Source organism: Stomoxys calcitrans, chromosome 1 (genome assembly GCF_963082655.1).
Source record: "Stomoxys calcitrans chromosome 1, idStoCalc2.1, whole genome shotgun sequence".
Classification (NCBI taxonomy): domain Eukaryota; kingdom Metazoa; phylum Arthropoda; class Insecta; order Diptera; family Muscidae; genus Stomoxys; species Stomoxys calcitrans.
Genome location: NC_081552.1, coordinates 74,767,740 through 74,791,199, shown reverse-complemented (window position 1 = coordinate 74,791,199; position 23,460 = coordinate 74,767,740). Strand labels below are relative to the sequence as shown.

General features: G+C 37.8%; 1 protein-coding gene and 2 long non-coding RNA genes across 3 annotated transcripts; 1 reads left to right on the top strand and 2 right to left on the bottom strand.

The window, feature by feature from the left end:
- Positions 1 to 2,849: 2,849 nt before the first annotated feature.
- LOC131994093 (uncharacterized) lies at positions 2,850 to 3,164 on the bottom strand. Its single transcript, XR_009396428.1, has 2 exons — positions 3,086 to 3,164; positions 2,850 to 3,021 (listed from the first exon to the last, which is right to left on the bottom strand). It is a non-coding gene; the product is annotated as an uncharacterized LOC131994093 (long non-coding RNA).
- A 14,312-nt stretch (positions 3,165 to 17,476) lies between these two features.
- Positions 17,477 to 17,791, bottom strand: LOC131994110 (uncharacterized). The gene is made up of 2 exons (XR_009396445.1): positions 17,713 to 17,791; positions 17,477 to 17,648 (listed from the first exon to the last, which is right to left on the bottom strand). It is a non-coding gene; the product is annotated as an uncharacterized LOC131994110 (long non-coding RNA).
- Positions 17,792 to 20,790: 2,999 nt separating this feature from the next.
- LOC106085510 (glycine--tRNA ligase) lies at positions 20,791 to 23,460 on the top strand. Its single transcript, XM_013249788.2, has one exon. It carries the CDS (start codon positions 20,863 to 20,865, stop codon positions 23,206 to 23,208), a length of 2,346 nt encoding a protein of 781 aa, XP_013105242.1. The 5' UTR covers positions 20,791 to 20,862; the 3' UTR covers positions 23,209 to 23,460.

Below are 23,460 nucleotides of genomic sequence, written 5' to 3'. Positions count from 1 at the left end.
GCAATCCACTATTCATGACATAAATAACTCCATATAAAAAACAAACGGAAAAATTTGACGAAATGTGTTCGTTTCATTATAACTTGTTTTTTCATCTAGGGAAAATTTACATTTCGGGACGCCCATTGAAAGCACAACCACAGTCGCTGTGCAACAAGTCATTTTCTTACGCAAAGGTAACGCGATCGTAAAACTTCTTATTGTAACTGGGTGTTTGTTAGTGTTAGTAATGTTTCTCACATGTATTTACTCTGGGTGGAAAAAAATAAAGTGTTTGTGGAAGCATAAATAAGAAAGTATTTTTTAAATATAAATAAATATACTCGAAAGAAAAATAAATATTTTTTTCACAACAAGCAATTCAATTAATCTGTACGAAGTGAAAAGGTTTGTGAAATAATATGTTGTGCTTTTGGTCTGCAATTACAACAACAATATTAAGATAAAAGTGGAAGATCCTGACAATTATATATCAGTGAAAATACTACAAAATCTAATTATTTTTACAAATTACTGCTAAATTTGTCTTTTTAAATTGTTTTGTGTTTCATTATATGTTAATTACGAAGGGATGGGTTTTGGTTGAAATTACAAAAACATACATGAATTTCAGTACGACCCAAATTTGCGTGTAGAAATGCTCGTATGCAGCTGATAAATTGTTTGAAGCCATATTATTTTTTTATATGTAAATGGCAACATTTTGGCCAAAGAAACCCAAAAAAGAAATCAAATGTGGTAACCTTGTCAAACTACCGAAAGATATATTCATTTACAGGTAGTGGCAGTTGCCCAACAACAAAATATGGAGTGCACTATCTGTCAAAATCAATGATTAGTGCAACTCTGATTTTGTGTATGTTATTAGTTCGCAGCATTTTTCGTTGTTTGTGTGTGTTATGATTCTTAACTATAATACATACACAACTGAAACTCGTTGAAAGATAGTGCACTTCGCGAGAAAAAATTGTACTCAGCTGTTTACGGTACACTACCTGGTAATTATGTCATGGTCCTTACCTTGCTCTCTCATGTGGTCTTAAAAAAAAAAGTCCGTCGGATTATCATGTGGCGAATTGAACAACCACTCTGTGAACCAAATAAAGTGTGGAACATGAATTTTTTGACATTCTTGGTTTGCACGTTCTAAATCACAGTGCTGAGTCTTGTTGGTACGTCCAATGTCCGCGATCGAAATATTTGCTTACCCACGGCTCCAAAACAGCGACAAACACGTTGAACGATAGTAAATTGCTTCTACTTTGATTGATTTGAGCTAAACTTCAAAGGGCTTATGTCCACCACGATAACACCAAAGCTGCAATTGGCCGCTGCTTACATTTCTCCAAGATTTGGCATCATTCGTTCTTTAGATGTTGCCTTCCCTTGGCAACAATTTAAAATTTTTTCGCTTAATTCGAATGGCCATGAATTGAGTCATTTTACCCTTTTGTAGTCCATTTATTTTGTATAAATTGTTCCTTAATACGAAAAGTTTGTTTTTATATATTTGTATTATAATTACGCTCAATAACTTATATTTTTACTTTTGTTTTAACTATTTATACCAAGTAACAATTCTATTCGGTTGCTCCAAAGCTCACGAGTGGATTTCAAACAGCTGATACTCGATTATGCTCTAGTTAACGAATGCCATAATCTAGAAGGTCGAAAGTGCTTATTCGTTAACGAATTCGGTAATGCTAAAACAAAAATTTTCGAACAATTTTTTCGTTCACGTATCCGGTATTCGTCACCAGCTTTCAGAATTATAGCGAAAAATTGTAGCAGAATATCATATACCATGACATAATTATCAGGTAGTGTACCGTAAACAGATCAGTACAGTTTTTTCGCGCGAAGTGCGCTATCTCTCAACGAGTTTTGGTTGTGTGTGTGTGTATTATAGTTAAGATCAATGACACACACAAAAAACGAAAAATGTCGCGAACTAGTAATATACACAAAATCGGATTGGCATTAATCACAGATTTTGACAGATAGTGCACTCCATGTTTTGTTGTGGGGCAACTGCTACTACCTGTAAACGAATATATCTTGGCTGCGGCCCAAGGCGGATTTAAAAGTGTGGTCTCACGGGAACAGCTGCTAATAGCCGGCCAGATTTGAAGGTATTAAGGCCAAAACAGAATGAGCGCGTTGAGCTTTGTTTTTGAGCATCGCGTTGCAAAAATGCAACTCTGCACACAAATTCCACAATAGCAACGCGCAAGATATATTTATTTACAGGTAGTGGCAGTTGCCCAACAACAAAATATTGAGAATATATTGTTAAAATCAGTGATTAGTGCAACTCTGATTTTGTGTATGTTAATCATTCCCACCATTTTTCGTTGTTTGAGTGTGTTGCGTGGCCGCACCCAGGACATTTCCACCTGCCACATGCAAGAAAAAAATTTTGCGTGGAAGGGCCTTAAGGGTGGGCCTTTACGCCTTCGTGGCGGCCTCAAAACCACGCTTTATTCCCAGCCCCTATTTTTTTTTTGGTCGCTGGAGGGGTCTGGGGGAACTACTTGGACACCCGAGCAGCTGGACCACAAAGTATAGCGTTGGAGGTCCGCCGTGTCCAAATTTATTGTCGCTGTATGGATGTGGTGAGGCTGATATATATATGTCCATGGAGCCAAGTGGTCTTGCCGTTCGGGGCAATTCTGAGGGTAAAATATCCATACCCGTGGGATGTTTTATCCTCACAATCGCAATGGAACGACTGGGACACTTGGATCCACTTTGACATGCTTTTATTTAGTGCCTTTGTTAGGGCATGTTTGCTTGATTTTTTTATGCGCTTATGGCGAGAGGTATTGGTTCTTGTCTGCCGTATTATGATTACCTCCCCGCCATGCGCTTATTGTGATGTATGTATGTTCTACGCATGCCATTGAGTGAACATTACCACCGTCAAACGTGTGAAATGAAAAATCTTGTCCAAGGAAGTTTCGAATTCACAAATATGGCCAGCAGGTAGTGTCCACTCAATTCCATGCGTAGAAAGTGTGCCTGGAAAGGAGAAAGGGAGATATTAGTAGGAATAGATTAATAGAATAGAAGCAATGGTTTATACTCCCTGACGGCTGCGTTTTAATGAGAGAGTCCACGTTGACATTTGGCAATTTGACAGCGGCACGGCATTATCGGCCAATGTTGCCACTCATTACTACTCGTAGTAAATTGTTGGTAGTTAGTAGGATCCGTAGAGTACGGTTGATAATGACGTGTAGTAGGTTGATTCATTCATAAATTCGGCGGTTATAAGAGAGAATTATTTGAAATCGAGGCGAGTTATTAGAAAAGGCCAAATATAATAATAATATTGAGAATATTTAGTAGAAATGTCGGACAGCGTCCAATATGTCGGCTCGGGAAAAATCGCCATTGTATCAACTCCGGCCTATAAAAGGGCACAGAAGGGGGAAAAACGCCATTAGTTTGTGAAAAAGTGGTGCTGAGCAGGCACGTATCATAGAGTGTCGAAGTAAGTGTTACAAGAAAAAAAGTGAAGGTGTTAATAGGACATAGAATAAAGGTTAACATCCTTTTTTTTTGTGATTAAGGTTATAAGACCGGAAAATAGCGTTGTATGTCAGAAGAATATCCATCTTTGGTTTTATTGGCAAAATCGCCTAAATAGAAAAGGTAAATTTTGTCTAAAAGTGGGTGAATTTGGGATAAATCAGTGAAATGAAATTTTGTTTTCAGAGGTGCTGGATTGGATTGTGCTACATACCCCTGTGCGTCCATAATAAGGGAAAAGGATCCATATTACTGTGACCGTTAGTGGAATTCACAAGGTAGGATCATTCCTCTTAGTGCATATATAGTACGGTCAACAATTTATTAAGGAAAGTGGAATAAAGGAGTCCGTCTTTCCTGGTGTCCGCCATTACCGACACAATTCAGTGGAGGAACTCCATCTGTCAGCCACTGGCGTCACCACTTTTGGATTTTTTAATAAAGTGGTTGAATCACCAATACAGCGTTGTCCGTGAGAGCAAAAGCTCAGCACCACAACAAAATTGAAATTCCCAAAAGTCTAAGCCTTTTGTTGTTTTGACCATCTGTATTTTGTGGCCATCCACATATATTTATGTTTGGCTCCAGTTATGTGTTTCTCTTGATGAACGCATAGATATCATTTTTTTTTTGTGTGTGTGTTTGGATTCTGGCTTTTTATGCCCACCAATATATTCGCACACCAACACAAGCGTCGACGTCCAACTATAAGACGATATTTTTAATTTTTGGCCGCATCATACCATCAAGATTGTCTCGCATGCTACATACATTGACGAGACTGCTGCGGCATAATTTTGGCACTTAACAAAACGAACAAGCCACACAACAAAAAGAGCCACAACGATCATTATGACCAATATCATTAGAATTTAAGTTATATATTTATATTCATGTTATTTTTAGGTTCAAATTTAAGTTTCTTTGATTTATTTATTTAATTTATTGATTTACATATTTTTACCCTTTTTTTTTAATTTTGATTTTTGTTTTAACATACCTTTTTTTTACACTGAAAGAATTTTGTGATAGGGCCCCCAAAGATTTTTTTTTTTGGTTTTAAATATACATAATCATTAGTTTCCCTTTTGTGTGAAACAGATTAGTACTTACCCTTAGAACTTACCTAAGCGAGCTCCTTTAGGCCAGGTTAGGGGGAATTTTGATTAAAAGGCTTTAGTTTGACTAATTAGTCAGAAATAATTTATTAAGAATTTGAGGGTTCTAAAATCGTTACGTTTCAGGTCGACAAGACCATTCGTTTTACTTATTATCATTTTTATTAAACTTTGATTCCTTGACAAAACAAACTAAGTAAAGATACCAAATAGATTTTAGGAAAATAACGTATACTGGGGTTAGTGTTAGTTTTATATTAATAAATATGTTTATATCTTGAATGTTTAAAACTGAAAGTATGATGCGTTAAAGTTAATTGTTGAGGGGAATGTAAAGTGGTAAGTTAGGTGATGTGGGCGGGTTCGTGGGGTCACATGAATATGATGGAATGTTGACCAAGGTAGGGCGGGCGGCCGGAGGTCATAGGACGATCTCCCAAAACAAATGGAATGTGAAAGTTCAGGTGTAAGTAACGTTTTTTTTTGTGTTTGAATGTATATCGTTTTTTGTTATTGTCTACGGGCCTAGGGCGAGGATATAGGGTTGGGACCTCCCCAGAGATGTCGACGAAGCTAGCCGGTGCCCGGAAAATATCCCCAAGCTGCAATAGGCACACGTAACAAAATGGCGCCCAATCAAATGTATGGCGGTTTAAAGATCGCTATCGGAATGTAGGAGTGTAGATCACCTAAACACTGTGCAATAGAACACTAAATGAGTGCAATAGCCCAACGTTTATATTCAAAACTAAAAGTAGGCGAGTTTCAGGGTTTCGTAGCCATTCTTATGAATATATATAGAACCGTTGTACGAGATTCTGTAACTCTATTACTTTAGGGTTAGAATAGAGACTACCAATACAAAAGATGAGGCGCGAAGTGACATACGGACTGTTATAGGAAGCCGTATTTGCACACGTTAATCGGAACTAGAAATGATTAGAATAGTTTCAGCCTGAAGTTTGAAGTGACCCTGTTTTGGACCAAAGGAATAACCGCTTTAGATTTTATCTAGAGGTCAGCTGTATTCCAAGGAGAAGAATCAGGCGTGGATAGGGCCATAAAGATGGCGTATCAAAGCACTACCCAAACCGTAATTCTTATGTTTTCCGTTTTTGTATAGCTAATGTCTTCTTTCACATTCCATTGAGTAGAGCCGAAAAAAATACCCCACACATCACATCCCGCTTTACAATCCTCTCATGTATATCGAATTGTTAAGAGTTTTGCGTTAAATATTGTGTTGTGCGTTCTTGAATGCCAGATTTTTTTTTTTTGCGTGTGAAGTTGTCATTGTTGGCCAGTGTCTCAGGAAGGATATTGGTGTTTTCCATTGTTGTCTAGCGGCAAGTTATGGGCATTGAGACCCGAACACAGGCTGAAAATAGAAAGAGGAATAGGCCTGAGACATTTGATTTAAATAGGTCATTACAAGTACAGGAAAAGAGATCGAAACAGAGAACCGAGATGAGTGTAGCGCCTGGTAATGTTGACAGAGCTGGCCAAATTACGGACATGTCTCAGATGATAAATGCGCCACCGTCAGGAACCAATTCAGAGGCCGGATCTCAGGTACAAGCTGCGATGGCACAACAGCCGACAACGTCCCAGAGTCGAAGTCAGATACAGGGTGAGGCAGGAGGTTATCAACGGGCTGTTGAGAATCGATTTCAGTCGGTTCAGTCAGAGATGAGTGACATAAGGAAAGCTATTGGCGATTTGTCCAAAGCGGTCACTCAGTTGTCCCAGATAGCTTTGAATCAGGGTAGAGGCGAGAATACCCCTGTGAGCACCCCGGCTATGGCACCAGGACGTCCACTTAATTCCGAGAGAGCAGGGGATAAAAGTTTTAGATACAAACTTCTCTTGTGTAAGTTTCAAGTCTATCTGAATCTTTATTTCAAATTTTCCTTAACGCTAGCTTAATAAATAAATGTTTACAATTAGCTGATGAATTCTTCATAGTATATGTTTTCATTATGGCTCGCTATGGGTGGTCAAATGATATTTGCATTGATCTCTGTTTCTCTGTGGCTGGTTGGGGTAAATGGATTTTGTATATACAAAATCCATTTGCGACAATTTCGTTGATCATGGATTTTTGCTAATGCTGCAAAAATCCATAGTCATAATGAATTAAAATTCTGCGGACAGCGTGGGTGGCCCTGTAACTCCCCCAACGCTTGTTTCGGGCTCCGTCCTCGGAGTCGATGATAGATTTAACTTAAATCTTTTTACACTTTGATATGAAATAAGTATAATTATAATTGATATTAACAAATACAGACATGTATAATGGTAATTTGACACTTTTTGATGTTTTTCAATTTTGTTTCTATTTTGGACATTTTTTGTGTCCAATATTTCCATAGTAAGTTCTTCTTTGGTTGTATTTGTAAATGGTATAGCTTTAATAAACTCAGGGTTTAAATAATGGTGTTTAATAGTGTTTTCGACATTTGTAAAAGATTGATTTTTAAGATATAAAGTACAATTTTTGTATTTAATCCATTTTGTTCCTTCTACAAAAATATTATGACCACAAGTAGTTTTCATTTTGGTTTTATATTTGTTGTACTATGTATAGTATAGTTGTAGAAACCATTTATTTGAATCATCTGTTCTTCTATAGAAATGTCAATTTTGCTTTGCTTGAGAATTCTTAAATGTTCATTGATAGTATTATGTAGCCTTTCAATATCGCTATTGCTATTATGATTTAAACTTGATGTAAAGTTAATTTCAATATTCTTTTCTTTTAAGAACTCCATCATTCCATGTGATTTCATTCCGAGTTCGTTATCTGTTACAATTTTTTCAATATTTCCATAAGAGCTTAAATATCTTAAGATGCATTTCCTAAATTCGGGGTCTGATCTATTGGCAACACGAGTTATAAGTGCTACTTTACTAAATTTGTCTATCATGGTAACAAATATACTTTTATTTATGGAATAAAATACATCCATATGGATAATTTCATGTGGTCTTCTAGGGGTTTCAGATATTTTATAAGGAACTAGATCTGGATTCCTTTCGTATTTTGACAGCATACAAACTTCACAATTGTTTATAAATTCCGATACTTTCTTATACAAATATGGGTAATAATATTTATCTTTAATTTCTTTGTAGTTTTCATTGCATCCTCTATGGTTATTTTTCAAATGTTCATTAGAGATTATCTCTTCTAAATACTCCTCGTCGAGGATATCAATTAATTTCTTGAGACATCTGACAATTTTTAGATTACTATAATCTTTAAATAAGATTGATTTTAATTTATTAAATATGTCATCATCTACAAATAGTGCGTTTGTTTTTTCGTGATCAAAATGATTTTCTATAATTGTTTTCAGGAAATCATCGTCAAATTCCTTTGCCTTTATTACTTTTCTTTTGTGGTTATGTATGACTGAGTTTCTAATTGATACAGCGCCTGATATTATTTTTTGAAATATAACTTGATTGTCATAAATATTTATTGGTTTTTGCAATTCCTTAATTGAATTTAGATTTTCATTATTGTTAAAATTTTGATTTGATGATATGGTATTATTAATTTCAATTCTACTAAGACAGTCTGCCACCTTATTTAGGTGTCCTTCTTTATAGTTTATTTCATAATCATACTCTCCTATTTGAAGTCTCCACCGCATTAATTTCGAATTTGGCTCTTTTAAGTTATTTAACCATATTAGTGGTTTGTGGTCAGTAAAAAGTTTAATTTTCCTGCCATAGACATATGGCCTAAATTGTTTTAAACACCATACAATTCCAAGACATTCTTTCTCAATGGTGGAATAGTTTATTTCGTGTTCATTCAAAGTTCGAGATACGTATGCAATCGGTTTATCGTTCTGCGATAGAACTCCTCCAATAGCAACATTGCTCGCATCCGTAGTAATTTCAAAAGGTAAACTGAAGTCGGGATAAACTAATATTGGAGCATGAACCAACTTTTCTTTCAAAATGTTAAATGCATCGATGTAATTTATATCTTTTATATCTAAAATCGAGTCCTTTTTCAAGTATTTAGTCATGGGTTTAGTAATGTGTGCATAATTTTTTATGAATCTTCTATAATAGCCCGTCATTCCCAAGAATCTTTTTATTTCCTTTTCAGTTCTAGGAATTTGTAATTTTCTTATAACTTCAATTTTAGCTTGGTTCGGGGACACGCCTTCTTCATTTACTGTATGACCCAAAAATTCGATTTCTTTCCTGAAAAATTCACATTTATCTAATTGAATTTTGAGCCTTGCATTTCTTAATTTGTTAAGCACTGATTTCAAATTTTTTACATGTTCTTCTAGTCCATTGGAAAATACAATAATATCATCCATATAAACCATACACTCCCTTTTCGAAACATTTTCCCTTAAAATATTATCTACCAATCGTTGAAAAGTGCTCGGTGCATTTTTCAACCCGAATGGCATTCTATTAAATTCATAATGGCCGTTATCTACTGAAAATGCAGTTTTTTGTCTGTCCTTTTCATGGACTTCGATTTGGTGAAAACCGCTTTTGAGGTCAAGAATAGAAAAATAATTCGATTTTCCTAACTTGTCTAATATATCTGTTATATTTGGAATCGGATAATTATCCTCAATGGTTTTATCATTTAATTTTCGATAGTCAATGACTAATCTAAATTTCTTCATGCCCGATGCATCTGATTTCTTTGGTACAACCCAAACAGGACTGTTGTATGGACTACTGCTCGGTGCAATAATTCCATTACTTAACATTTCCAAAATCTGTTTTTGGATTTCATCTTTGTATATATAAGGGTACCGATAAATTTTACTTCTTATTGGTATTTCATCAGTGGTATCTATAGTATGCTTAATTTCGTGGGTAAAAGTCAATTTTCCATTATCAGAAAGTAAAACCTTAAAATCCCTAATTAGTTTCTCCAATTCTAATCTCTCCTTAGAATTAAGGTGTTCGGTTCTAATTTTCTTTAGAACTGAATCAACATCTATAATTTCGCTATTGATTTTTCCACTAATATCATTAATATTATGAATTTCCGAAATTTCTTCATACGTCAAAATCACTCCTGTATCTAGAACAATAGGTTTATTTGATTTATTATTAATCTTTACACACACTTCTCCATTTTCACATTTATAAAGACCTTCATTGAGAATTATTCCATTACCCTGCATAATATTATTAATTAATACGTCTCCATTTTCTAAAGGAAGACATATTTTACAATCTTGCTCTCCCGGTGGAATAGTTATCTTTACTTTCGTCGTTATTTTCTCAGAAAGTAATGGCAGTTTTGAACCATTTAGAAGTAAATACATCCCTTCGTAATTTATAATCGCTTTATTTTTCAATAAAATGTCGTTGCCTATTAATCCTTCAAAATTATTATTAAAATTGTAAACATAAAATTCAAACATTTGATTTGGCAAATTAAATTCCCTGAAAGCCTTCACCACGGCTTTATGTGTAACTATATGTGAATTTTTTAAAGCTAACATTTCCTTTGGTCCTTTTAATTGTACTATTTTACTTTGATGAAAAACATTTGGATTCACTAAGGAGTTTGTGGCTCCTGTATCAATCAAAAATTTGCACTTGTTAATTACTATGTAGGTGAGTTCATTGGAGCTGTCTGACAAAAATTTCCAATATCCATTGGTGTTGGTCTATCACTATCATTTATTGGCTGATTAGTTGAATCACTGCTAACGGTGTTATTTTGAAACGGGTTGTTTCGATTATTACTATCATTCTGTCTCGGAATATAATTTTGATATTGATCCTGATATCTGGTATAATTTTGATTCTGATGTTGATTTTGTCTGTGTCTTTGATTTTGATATTTATAGTTTTGATTTTTATTAAAGTTCGTATTTTGATTCACGCTTTTATTTCTATTGTCATGAGTAGAATTTGTTTCGTTTTTATTTGGAATTGGATTAGGATTATAGAAAGCATAATTCGTATCGTAAAGTATTTTCATCGCATTCTCGATATTATTTGGATTTCTACAAATTATAATGGAACGCATTGGTTCAATTAATTTGTTTTTAAATACGTCCAATGCTACCCTTTTATTAGCTGCAATGAGAGCATTGTAGCCCGCTTCGTTTTGATGTAATGATCGAGTTTTCATGTTAAGTCTTCTGAGATAAGTTATTATCTCGTCATAAAAATTCTTTGCATTAGTTTTAAATTTAACTGATCTTAATTTATCATATAACTGTTCATCTGTTAATCTATCGCCAAAGTTGTTAATAAGGGTTTCTTTTAGCTCTGTCCATCTTGTAAGGTGATTGTTTATTTCGGAAATGTCCTTAGCCGGTCCACTTAGTTTTGACTTAATTATGTCTAAAAATATTCCCTTCGACAAGTCATCATAGGTTTCTAAAATTTGCGTAATTCTGTCAACTAAGTCAATAAAGGTGTAGAGTTCGCTAAAACTACCGTTATAAACCGGTAATTTTGATAAATACTTTATAGGGTCAACCGTGACTGCGTTAAGTGCCATTTTACTATTATTTAAATTTTTTTTGTCTAATTAAAACTTTTTTCTTTGCTGATTTTTTTTTTATCAGAAACAATTTTTTTTTTTTTTTAGCGTAAAATTTTCACAATTTTTTTTTCACAATTTCTTAATATTCAATATTATTTTCTTATTAGTTACCATAAATTAGAGCTGGTATGTTTCTCCCTCTTTCTTCCTTTATCCGTCGTATGGTTTTTCCTGCTGCCCGGACAAAACCTTTTCCTGGATTCCGAAAGTAAATCCTTTTCGAGGATTTATGTTTTCATCCTTTTTCTTCCTTTATCCGTCGTATGGTTTTTCCTGTTGCCCGGACAAAACCTTTTCCTGGATTCCGAAAGTAAATCCTTTTCGAGGATTTATGTTTTCATCCTTTTCCTGGATGGTGTTGAGTCGTGGATACCTTGTAGGATCCTACCGACTGCGCCAGTTTTAGATACAAACTTCTCTTGTGTAAGTTTCAAGTCTATCTGAATCTTTATTTCAAATTTTCCTTAACGCTAGCTTAATAAATAAATGTTTACAATTAGCTGATGAATTCTTCATAGTATATGTTTTCATTATGGCTCGCTATGGGTGGTCAAATGATATTTGCATTGATCTCTGTTTCTCTGTGGCTGGTTGGGGTAAATGGATTTTGTATATACAAAATCCATTTGCGACAATTTCGTTGATCATGGATTTTTGCTAATGCTGCAAAAATCCATAGTCATAATGAATTAAAATTCTGCGGACAGCGTGGGTGGCCCTGTAACTGATAAACCCACGGAACAAAATACCGTACCTGAGGCACCTGAAATTCAGAGAAGGGAAAATAATGTCATTCGAATCAATAAATTAGGATTGATGTTTGATGGAACCACTAATGGCTTAGCAGTTGAGGAATTTGTCTATAGGCTAGAGTACTTTCAATGGCAGTACAGAATTCCATGGGCCGAAGTTATTCGAGATTTTCCCCTTTTGATGACTGGTCGTGCTGAGTCATGGTATTGGCTGTTTCAAAAGACACACAGGTTTCATAATTGGGACGATTTGAAGCATAGCTTACTTAGCCAATACCAATCCTCTCGTTCTAATTTTGAGATTTTGACCGATTTAGCCCAACGTAAACAAGACATGAATGAATCAATCGATACTTTTTTCCATGTCATGGGGCAAATCAGGGCCAAATTAGTGCAGCCCATATCTGAGTTCGACATGATAAAGATCATGAAGAAGAATGTGAGGGAAAGTATTGGCAGGATCGTTTACCCAATACAGGTCTCATCTGTCGAACAGCTCAGAATGGAATGCAATGAGGCGGAGAAGAATTTCCCCAGACGCGATAACAGGAATGTACAACCTTCTATGCGTCCCACTAGACATGTCAATGATATTTACATGGATATAACTGAGACGGGGTCTGAGGATGATTATGACGAGCCCAGGGTGCAGGAGGTGGCTGCCGTCCATTATGAAAGGAATTCCAGGGCACCTATGACATGTTGGAACTGTCGCCAACAAGGACACTCTTTTCGAGATTGTGAAGAGGCGGTTAGGACCTTGTTCTGTTATAAGTGTGGTAACCCTGGTACGACAACACCAAGGTGTAATGTTTGCCAGCAGGGAAACAGGAACAAGGGCGTGGAAAATTCAGGGGGACCACGTCCGTTAGAGAACCCCTTCAGAAAGTGATTGGGGAGAAATCTAACCCTTCATATAAAATAGATATTACTAAGAGAGTGTTAACGTCGAATAAGAAGATTGTCCGTCCTGATACTAGACATTATGTACCTATAGAGATAAGGCAAGAAAATTATGATAGAGTAAGAGAAAGAATATTTGGAGAAAGCGATAATAAAGATGAGACAATCAAAATTATACCCAAGGTACGGCAAAAGTTTAAGAAAAAGAGAAAGGAGATGAAAATTTTGCTGGAAGCCATTTGTAGAGCGAGTGACCAATCAGATCCTAGAGTATATGCCGAAGTCAAATTGCAAGATATTAATGTAAGAGGATTGCTAGATACTGGAGCCTCAGTGAGTATTCTAGGAAAAGGTTGTAGGGAATTGATGGACAAATTGGAAATGTCGTTTAGACCAATATTTTCCCAAGCGAAAACCGCTGGAGGCCAGGTCCATACAATTTTAGGCAAGGTTCAGCTAGGAATACAGTACAAAGATCAGATTAAAGGGATGGATTTTTATTTATGCCCTGATCTAGAGCAACAATTGTACCTTGGAATAGATTTTTGGAGATTGTTTGGATTGGCTCCTGATATCATTGATGTTAATGAATGCAATATTGAGAAGATAGTTAAAGATATGGTAGATGAAGATGAGAAATATAAATTGAACCCGCATGAATTGACTCCAATACAGCTAGAGAAATTGCAGAAAGCGATTCAAAGCTTTGATACTTTTGAAGATAAAGGTTTAGGCAAAACTCATTTAGAAAGACATACGATCACCTTAGTTGATGGCGCGGTTCCCGTAAAGGACCGTCACTATCCGATCTCACCAGCAGTACAGGCCATAGTATACGAGGAGATTGATAACATGCTCAGGCTAGGGGTGATAGAAGAGAGTGAAAGTCCTTGGAGCAACAGAACTACGGTCGTTAGGAAGCCAGGGAAGAACCGATTCTGCCTAGATGCCCGAAAATTGAACAAATTGACGGTGAAGGACGCGTACCCGCTCCAAAATATAGACGGCATCTTGAGCAGAATCGATGAAACTTACTACATAAGCAGTGTGGACTTGAAATTTGCCTTTTGGCAGATCGAACTCGATGCCGAAAGCAAGGCTTACACCGCATTTACAGTGCCAGGGCGTCCCCTGTATCAATTTAGGGTGATGCCATTCGGTCTCTGTAATGCGGCACAACGCTTATGCAGGTTGATGGACCGTGTAGTACCTCAGCACCTGAAGGAGAATGTGTTCATCTACTTGGATGATTTATTGGTGATTTCCAGCGACTTTGATGAACACATCCGATTGTTAGAGGAAGTTGCGAAATGCCTGAGGGATGCCAACCTTACGATCGGCTTGAAAAAGTCGCAGTTTTGCTTTCGCGAATTGAAGTACTTGGGGTTCATCATCGGCGACGGTAAATTAAAGACTGATCCGGATAAAATTAAGGCCATTCGAGAGATAAAGGTACCCCGAAACCCACGGGAAGTTAGAAGCTTCCTGGGAACCGCTGGGTGGTACAGGCGCTTTATTAAAGACTTTGCCTCAATTTCGGCCCCACTCACGGATACATTGAAGAAGGCGAAGAAGTTTGGGATGACAAATGAGGCTATACAATCATTTGAGGGTCTTAAGCGAGCCTTAACCTCGGCGCCTGTACTACGCCACGCTGATTTCTCGAAGCGGTTCTTCATACAGTGTGATGCCAGTGAGTATGGGATAGGAGCGGTGCTGTTCCAGTTGAATGACCGGGGAGAGGAACACCCCATTGCCTTTTATTCACAGAAGATGAATACCTGTCAGCGCAATTATAGTGTGACAGAGAAAGAATGTTTGGCTGCGGTTATGGCGATTAAGAAGTTCCGGCCATACGTGGAGATGATGCCTTTTACTGTCATCACAGACCACGCCTCTCTCAAATGGTTAATGTCATTGAAAGATTTAACAGGAAGATTGGCTCGTTGGTCTTTACAATTGCAAGCATTTGATTTTGATATAGAGCACCGCAAAGGATCTGACAATGTTGTCGCCGACATGTTGTCTAGAGCCCCCACCTCCATGGACATTGAGGAGATCACAAGAGACGATTTATTGGATTTCGAGACGAATGAGTTTGAGAGTGAAGAATACTTGGACTTGATCCGGAACATAACAGCTAACCAGGATAGGTTACCCGACCTCAAGGTTGATAAAGGCATGGTATTCAAAAGGACCCTATTTGATCAGGAACTGGAGGAGGAATTCATATGGAAACTTTGGTTGCCAACTAGCCTCACTCATGAAATCATCGAAAAAGCACATAAATCTCTCACTTGCGCTCATGGTGGAGTGGCCAAGACCCTGGAACGGGTTAAACGATTTTTCTATTGGCCTCGGATGACGTTACAAGTTCGACAATATGTGAAGAATTGCCAAAGCTGCCAAGAGACCAAATCATCTAATCGGAATATGATGCCCGGGATAGGTCAGGAGGTAGTAACTGAAAGACCTTTCCAGAAATTATACATTGACTTTTTGGGAAAATACCCCCGCTCCAAGAGAGGTAATGCCTACATCTTTATTGTTGTGGATCACTTCTCCAAATTTACCCTTCTTAAGGCCATGAAGGGGGCCACAGCCACAAACGTGATAAAATTTCTGATTGAAGAAGTTTTTCACAAATTTGGGGTGCCTGAAGTGATCCACAGCGATAATGGCGTACAATTCATTTCGAAAGCCTTTCAGGAGATGACGAGTGCTTATAAGATCACCCATTTGAGAACTGCGGTATATTCGCCACAATCCAACGCTTCAGAGAGGGTTAATCAATCGGTAATTACGGCGATCAGGACCTATCTGGCTGAAGATCACAGAGACTGGGACGCCTACCTCTCTGAAATTGAATGCGCGTTGAGGACATCAGTGCATTCGGCCACCGGTGTAACGCCTTTCTTCGCACTATTTGGATACCACATGTTTTCAAATGGGGCGGATTACAAGCTGGCCCGTAAATTGATGTCGATGTCTGACCATGAGGTGGAGGATTTGACAAGACCAGACAGGTTGGAGGTGATCAGATCCCGGATCGGCGATAACTTGCACAAGGCATACCAACGGAGCGCCGAAAGATATGACAGAAGGGCTCGTTGCGTTAAGTTTATACCCGGCCAGGAGGTATATAGGCGGAATATCGTGCAATCAGACTTTTCAAAGAATATAAATGCAAAATTTTGCAAGAAATTTTTGAAATGTCGGATTGTAAGACCTGTTGGCGAGAATATGTATGAGTTGGAGACGATTCAGGGCAGGCCAATAGGCATTTATCACGTAAAAGATATTAAAATGTAGTGCAATATAGAATTAGAATATGATTTTTCGCTCAGTGCAATATTAGGATAAGTTATACGTTTGTGCTTGTCCTAGTATAAGAGACATCTAAATCTATAGTGCAATATATGTATATATCTGTGATATCTGTGTTGTGTCGTGATTATTTTTTTTTATTCACCCTTTTATGTTATTGTAATTATACACCGCCGTTCGTAATTTTACAATTTTTTTGTGATTATACAGTTGTTTTTTTGTGATTATACACCCTTTTTTTTTGTGATTATACAGCCACTTTATGTCTATTATACACCTCTTTTGTGATTATACAGCCACTTTCTTTTAATTATACACCTTTTTTTTAATTATACAACCATTTTCTTTTCATTATGCATCTTTCATGTGATTATACCTTCTTGACCAGTCCACATTGATTGCTATCTTGACTTGACCTCGAGCTTAATTATTCATAAAAAGTTAACTTCTAACTATTAGACCTTCATGGATTTGTCTTCTTTTTTCCCGCGGTGTATTTTTTTTATGTACTTGCCGTGTGAGTAAATGCATTTTGATCTTACATACCTGGATACGTCGACGATCGTGGTTTTGGACGTCTGGAAGAAAGGCCACACCTGGAAAGAGGAAACAGACACAAAGTATCGGTTTCTATTAAAGATGCACAGTGTACTTCCCTAATGGTGGACTGCGGTATTGCCCGGCTGGATCTCAGGGTGTGGGAGTTCCCCACGTTGGGTCCTTTTTGCCACAAACCCGCGTTTGAGCTTGCCACACGCACACCATTCCTGACTTCTTGCCATCGTCAGGCCTGGAGTTTTGTTGCGTGGCCGCACCCAGGACATTTCCACCTGCCACATGCAAGAAAAAAATTTTGCGTGGAAGGGCCTAAAGGGTGGGCCTTTACGCCTTCGTGGCGGCCTCAAAACCACGCTTTATTCCCAGCCCCTATTTTTTTTTTGGTCGCTGGAGGGGTCTGGGGGAACTACTTGGACACCCGAGCAGCTGGACCACAAAGTATAGCGTTGGAGGTCCGCCGTGTCCAAATTTATTGTCGCTGTATGGATGTGGTGAGGCTGATATATATATGTCCATGGAGCCAAGTGGTCTTGCCGTTCGGGGCAATTCTGAGGGTAAAATATCCATACCCGTGGGATGTTTTATCCTCACAATCGCAATGGAACGACTGGGACACTTGGATCCACTTTGACATGCTTTTATTTAGTGCCTTTGTTAGGGCATGTTTGCTTGATTTTTTTATGCGCTTATGGCGAGAGGTATTGGTTCTTGTCTGCCGTATTATGATTACCTCCCCGCCATGCGCTTATTGTGATGTATGTATGTTCTACGCATGCCATTGAGTGAACATTACCACCGTCAAACGTGTGAAATGAAAAATCTTGTCCAAGGAAGTTTCGAATTCACAAATATGGCCAGCAGGTAGTGTCCACTCAATTCCATGCGTAGAAAGTGTGCCTGGAAAGGAGAAAGGGAGATATTAGTAGGAATAGATTAATAGAATAGAAGCAATGGTTTATACTCCCTGACGGCTGCGTTTTAATGAGAGAGTCCACGTTGACATTTGGCAATTTGACAGCGGCACGGCATTATCGGCCAATGTTGCCACTCATTACTACTCGTAGTAAATTGTTGGTAGTTAGTAGGATCCGTAGAGTACGGTTGATAATGACGTGTAGTAGGTTGATTCATTCATAAATTCGGCGGTTATAAGAGAGAATTATTTGAAATCGAGGCGAGTTATTAGAAAAGGCCAAATATAATAATAATATTGAGAATATTTAGTAGAAATGTCGGACAGCGTCCAATATGTCGGCTCGGGAAAAATCGCCATTGTATCAACTCCGGCCTATAAAAGGGCACAGAAGGGGGAAAAACGCCATTAGTTTGTGAAAAAGTGGTGCTGAGCAGGCACGTATCATAGAGTGTCGAAGTAAGTGTTACAAGAAAAAAAGTGAAGGTGTTAATAGGACATAGAATAAAGGTTAACATCCTTTTTTTTTGTGATTAAGGTTATAAGACCGGAAAATAGCGTTGTATGTCAGAAGAATATCCATCTTTGGTTTTATTGGCAAAATCGCCTAAATAGAAAAGGTAAATTTTGTCTAAAAGTGGGTGAATTTGGGATAAATCAGTGAAATGAAATTTTGTTTTCAGAGGTGCTGGATTGGATTGTGCTACATACCCCTGTGCGTCCATAATAAGGGAAAAGGATCCATATTACTGTGACCGTTAGTGGAATTCACAAGGTAGGATCATTCCTCTTAGTGCATATATAGTACGGTCAACAATTTATTAAGGAAAGTGGAATAAAGGAGTCCGTCTTTCCTGGTGTCCGCCATTACCGACACAATTCAGTGGAGGAACTCCATCTGTCAGCCACTGGCGTCACCACTTTTGGATTTTTTAATAAAGTGGTTGAATCACCAATACAGCGTTGTCCGTGAGAGCAAAAGCTCAGCACCACAACAAAATTGAAATTCCCAAAAGTCTAAGCCTTTTGTTGTTTTGACCATCTGTATTTTGTGGCCATCCACATATATTTATGTTTGGCTCCAGTTATGTGTTTCTCTTGATGAACGCATAGATATCATTTTTTTTTTGTGTGTGTGTTTGGATTCTGGCTTTTTATGCCCACCAATATATTCGCACACCAACACAAGCGTCGACGTCCAACTATAAGACGATATTTTTAATTTTTGGCCGCATCATACCATCAAGATTGTCTCGCATGCTACATACATTGACGAGACTGCTGCGGCATAATTTTGGCACTTAACAAAACGAACAAGCCACACAACAAAAAGAGCCACAACGATCATTATGACCAATATCATTAGAATTTAAGTTATATATTTATATTCATGTTATTTTTAGGTTCAAATTTAAGTTTCTTTGATTTATTTATTTAATTTATTGATTTACATATTTTTACCCTTTTTTTTTAATTTTGATTTTTGTTTTAACATACCTTTTTTTTACACTGAAAGAATTTTGTGATAGGGCCCCCAAAGATTTTTTTTTTTGGTTTTAAATATACATAATCATTAGTTTCCCTTTTGTGTGAAACAGATTAGTACTTACCCTTAGAACTTACCTAAGCGAGCTCCTTTAGGCCAGGTTAGGGGGAATTTTGATTAAAAGGCTTTAGTTTGACTAATTAGTCAGAAATAATTTATTAAGAATTTGAGGGTTCTAAAATCGTTACGTTTCAGGTCGACAAGACCATTCGTTTTACTTATTATCATTTTTATTAAACTTTGATTCCTTGACAAAACAAACTAAGTAAAGATACCAAATAGATTTTAGGAAAATAACGTATACTGGGGTTAGTGTTAGTTTTATATTAATAAATATGTTTATATCTTGAATGTTTAAAACTGAAAGTATGATGCGTTAAAGTTAATTGTTGAGGGGAATGTAAAGTGGTAAGTTAGGTGATGTGGGCGGGTTCGTGGGGTCACATGAATATGATGGAATGTTGACCAAGGTAGGGCGGGCGGCCGGAGGTCATAGGACGATCTCCCAAAACAAATGGAATGTGAAAGTTCAGGTGTAAGTAACGTTTTTTTTTGTGTTTGAATGTATATCGTTTTTTGTTATTGTCTACGGGCCTAGGGCGAGGATATAGGGTTGGGACCTCCCCAGAGATGTCGACGAAGCTAGCCGGTGCCCGGAAAATATCCCCAAGCTGCAATAGGCACACGTAACAAGTGTGTGTATGGTTCTTAACTATAATACACACACAACCAAAATTAGTTGACAGATAGTGCACTTCGCGAGAAAAAATTGTACTCAGCTGTTTACTGTACGCTACTTGGTAATTATGTCATGGCAACGCGGAAAGTAAAATGTTCAACTTTGATGCTTGAAGGCGACCCATCAAGATATATTTATGTGCAGGTAATGGCAGATATAATTACCAGCTAGTGTACCGTAAACAGCTGAGTAAAATTTTTTCTAGCAAAGTGCTAGAGTTTTGTTTGCGTTTGGGTATTATAGATAAGAACCATAACACACACAAATAACGAAAAATGGCGCAAACTAACAACAGAGTTGCACTAATCACTGGTTTTGACAGATAGTACACTCAATATATTTTTGTTGGGCAACTGCCACTGCCTGTAAATTATTATATGTATCTTGGACACAATTAAAACTCGTTGACCTATAGAACAAATTTTACGCAGCTATTAACGGCACACTTCCTGGTAATTATGTCATGGATATAAGCCTGTGGGGATGGTGGCGCAAATTTCCACTTAGCTGTCAAACTTCTGTACACTGTCAAATTGACATTCTAGTTTTTTTATTAGTTTTAGCATCAAATTGTAAATGCAAACGATAAAAATGTGAAAAAGAAAGAAATTGTAAAAAACTTTAAAATCCAAACAAAACATTTAACGTTCTAAATAGTAAGATTTGGATACAACTCTAAAATTGGAAAATTTAGTTAGCTGGGCTTATGACTTACCTTCTAATTGTACCAAGTATCATATGATTCCGCACATTGCATTTCATTCCAATACATTCCTAGATTTGTTGGAACTTAACTATTCCTCTCACTTGTCACAACACATGCACGCAGGGTAAGATTTTCTCTTCCAGATATCCTAATCGTTAAATTGTGATGTAAACTTACGAAATTCGTCTAAAAAATCAATAAATACCAATGTCTTTTCAGCTTCTGAAGGCAGTTCTTCAAACGCGAACACAATTAACATCGAAAGTCTATAGAATCGGTGTGGTTTTCCAAAGGCAACATAGAGAATTTGCCAGCGCATCATTGTTCAGTGACGTACGGAAAACGGCAAGTGACGAAATACATTGCGTTGCTGGTAGAAGAGGAGATTTGTTATCCTTACTGTATTCGACTAAGCGGTTTAAGAGTGCTCAGGCCAAAGAAGACAAATCATCTACTGTTTGGGGTTCCAAAAAGTCTAAACGAAACGTAAGGTTACAACTGAAAGACATCATGAGCAATTCCGATACGGAAGCCCAATTGGCCCCCTTAAGGGCTGCCGTTCAGGAGCAAGGCAATATAGTTAGGGAGCTGAAAGCGAATGGAGCACCTGAAATCGACGTGAAAAAGGCAGTGGCCGAACTGAAACTTAGGAAGAAAGTGTTGGAAGACAAAGAACTGGAATTGACCCCGTCAGTGGTGAACTTCGATCGCTCGAAAATGGAAGATTTGCTAAAGCGTCGCTTCTTCTATGATCAAAGTTTCGCTATTTATGGTGGCATTACTGGCCAATACGATTTTGGTCCAATGGGTTGTGCTTTGAAATCCAATATCCTGAGTCTGTGGCGTCAATTCTTCAGTCTGGAGGAACAGATGCTGGAAGTGGATTGTTCCATTTTAACTCCAGAACCTGTGCTTAAGGCCTCCGGACATGTGGATCGTTTTGCTGATTTAATGGTAAAAGATGTCAAGACTGGTGAGTGCTTCCGTTTGGACCATTTGATTAAGAATGCTTTGGAAAAGCTCTCCAAAGAGAAAACAGCCACTGCAAAATTGAAGGCGGAATGTGAAGACATTGTCATCAAATTGGATGGTATGACTAAACAAGAAATGGCGGATGTCTTGGCCAAATACAACATCAAATCTCCCTTGACTGGCAATGACTTGACAGAGCCCATAGAATTTAATCTCATGTTTGCCACTCAAATTGGTCCTACTGGTCTGGTGAAGGGTTTCTTGCGTCCCGAGACGGCACAAGGCATTTTTGTCAATTTCAAACGCCTGCTGGAATTTAATCAAGGTAAATTGCCCTTTGCTGTGGCCCAAATTGGTAACTCCTTCCGTAATGAAATTTCTCCCCGCTCTGGTTTGATACGTGTACGAGAGTTTACCATGGCCGAAATCGAGCATTTTTGTGATCCCACTCAAAAGGACCATTCCAAATTTGAAAATGTCGCCTCTACACAAATGACCTTGTATTCGGCCTGCAATCAAATGGATGGCAAGTCTGCACAAAAAATCTCAATTGGTGACGCTGTGAAATCTGGCTTGGTGGCAAATGAGACTTTGGGTTACTACATGGCTCGTATTCATCAATTTTTGCTGACCATTGGTATTAAAGCAGAATGTTTGCGTTTCCGCCAGCACATGAGCAATGAAATGGCCCACTATGCTTGTGACTGCTGGGATGGCGAGTGCCTGACGAGTTATGGTTGGGTTGAATGTGTCGGTTGTGCTGATCGTTCGGCCTATGACTTGGGCCAACATATGGCAGCCACCGGTGTACGTTTGGTAGCTGAGAAACGCTTGCCAGCTCCCAAGACTATTGAGGTTTCCGAGATCGTACCTAACAAGCAGGCCTTGGGTAAGACTTTCAAAAAGGATGCCAAAGCCATTACAGATGCTTTGGCCAAACTCTCATTGGATGAGGTTAAGGCTGTGGAGCAACAATTGAATGAAGCCCAAGAATATAACTTGACCACCGGAGAGGGTTCCTCGTTTAAGCTGACTCCAGACACAATTGCCGTGAAACACTCTTCAAAGACAGTGCATGTGGAGGAAATCATACCCAGTGTGGTAGAACCCTCATTTGGCATTGGACGCATAATGTATGCTTTATTGGAGCAAAACTTCCTGTGCCGTGATGGTGATGAGCAACGTTGCTATTTCACCCTACCCTCAGTTGTTGCACCTTTGAAATGCTCCATCTTGCCCTTGTCCAACAATGCAGAATTCCAGCCTTATACACGTCAGCTGTCTTCGGCTCTAACAAAAGCCGAACTTTCGCATAAGGTTGATGATTCCAGCGGTTCCATTGGACGTCGTTATGCTCGTACCGATGAAATTGCCATTCCCTTTGGTATTACTGTAGATTTTGACACCTTGAAAGAACCGCCCACTGTAACTTTGAGAGATCGCAACAGTATGAAACAAGTTCGTGTGGATATCAATGAAGTCATCGAGGTGGTTAAAGATTTGTCTCTTGGGCGACTTGAATGGACCCAGGTGTTGGAGAAATATCCCTTGTTTGAGCAGCAAGAGACCACAACTAAGTAAAGGGAGTGCAGTGCAGTGATGCATTGTTGCATTATTACTATATTTTATACAATCGTATGGCTATTTATTAAACAACGTATTTTTTATCTCTTATATTTTCATTTAATTTTTTTTGGAATTTGCTATCACGAATTAAAACACATAAGCGCATTTAAAAAATCCAAAAAATAATACTGCAATAAGTAATCGAAAACTGTTTATTTAATAAATCTGAATAAAGTGCTTAAAGCAATAAAACTAAATTAAAAGTGA

Bases quoted from the DNA above. Each gene is read 5' to 3' on its own strand.
- LOC106085510 (XM_013249788.2), top strand. From the start codon at position 20,863: ATGTCTTTTCAGCTTCTGAAGGCAGTTCTTCAAACGCGAACACAATTA.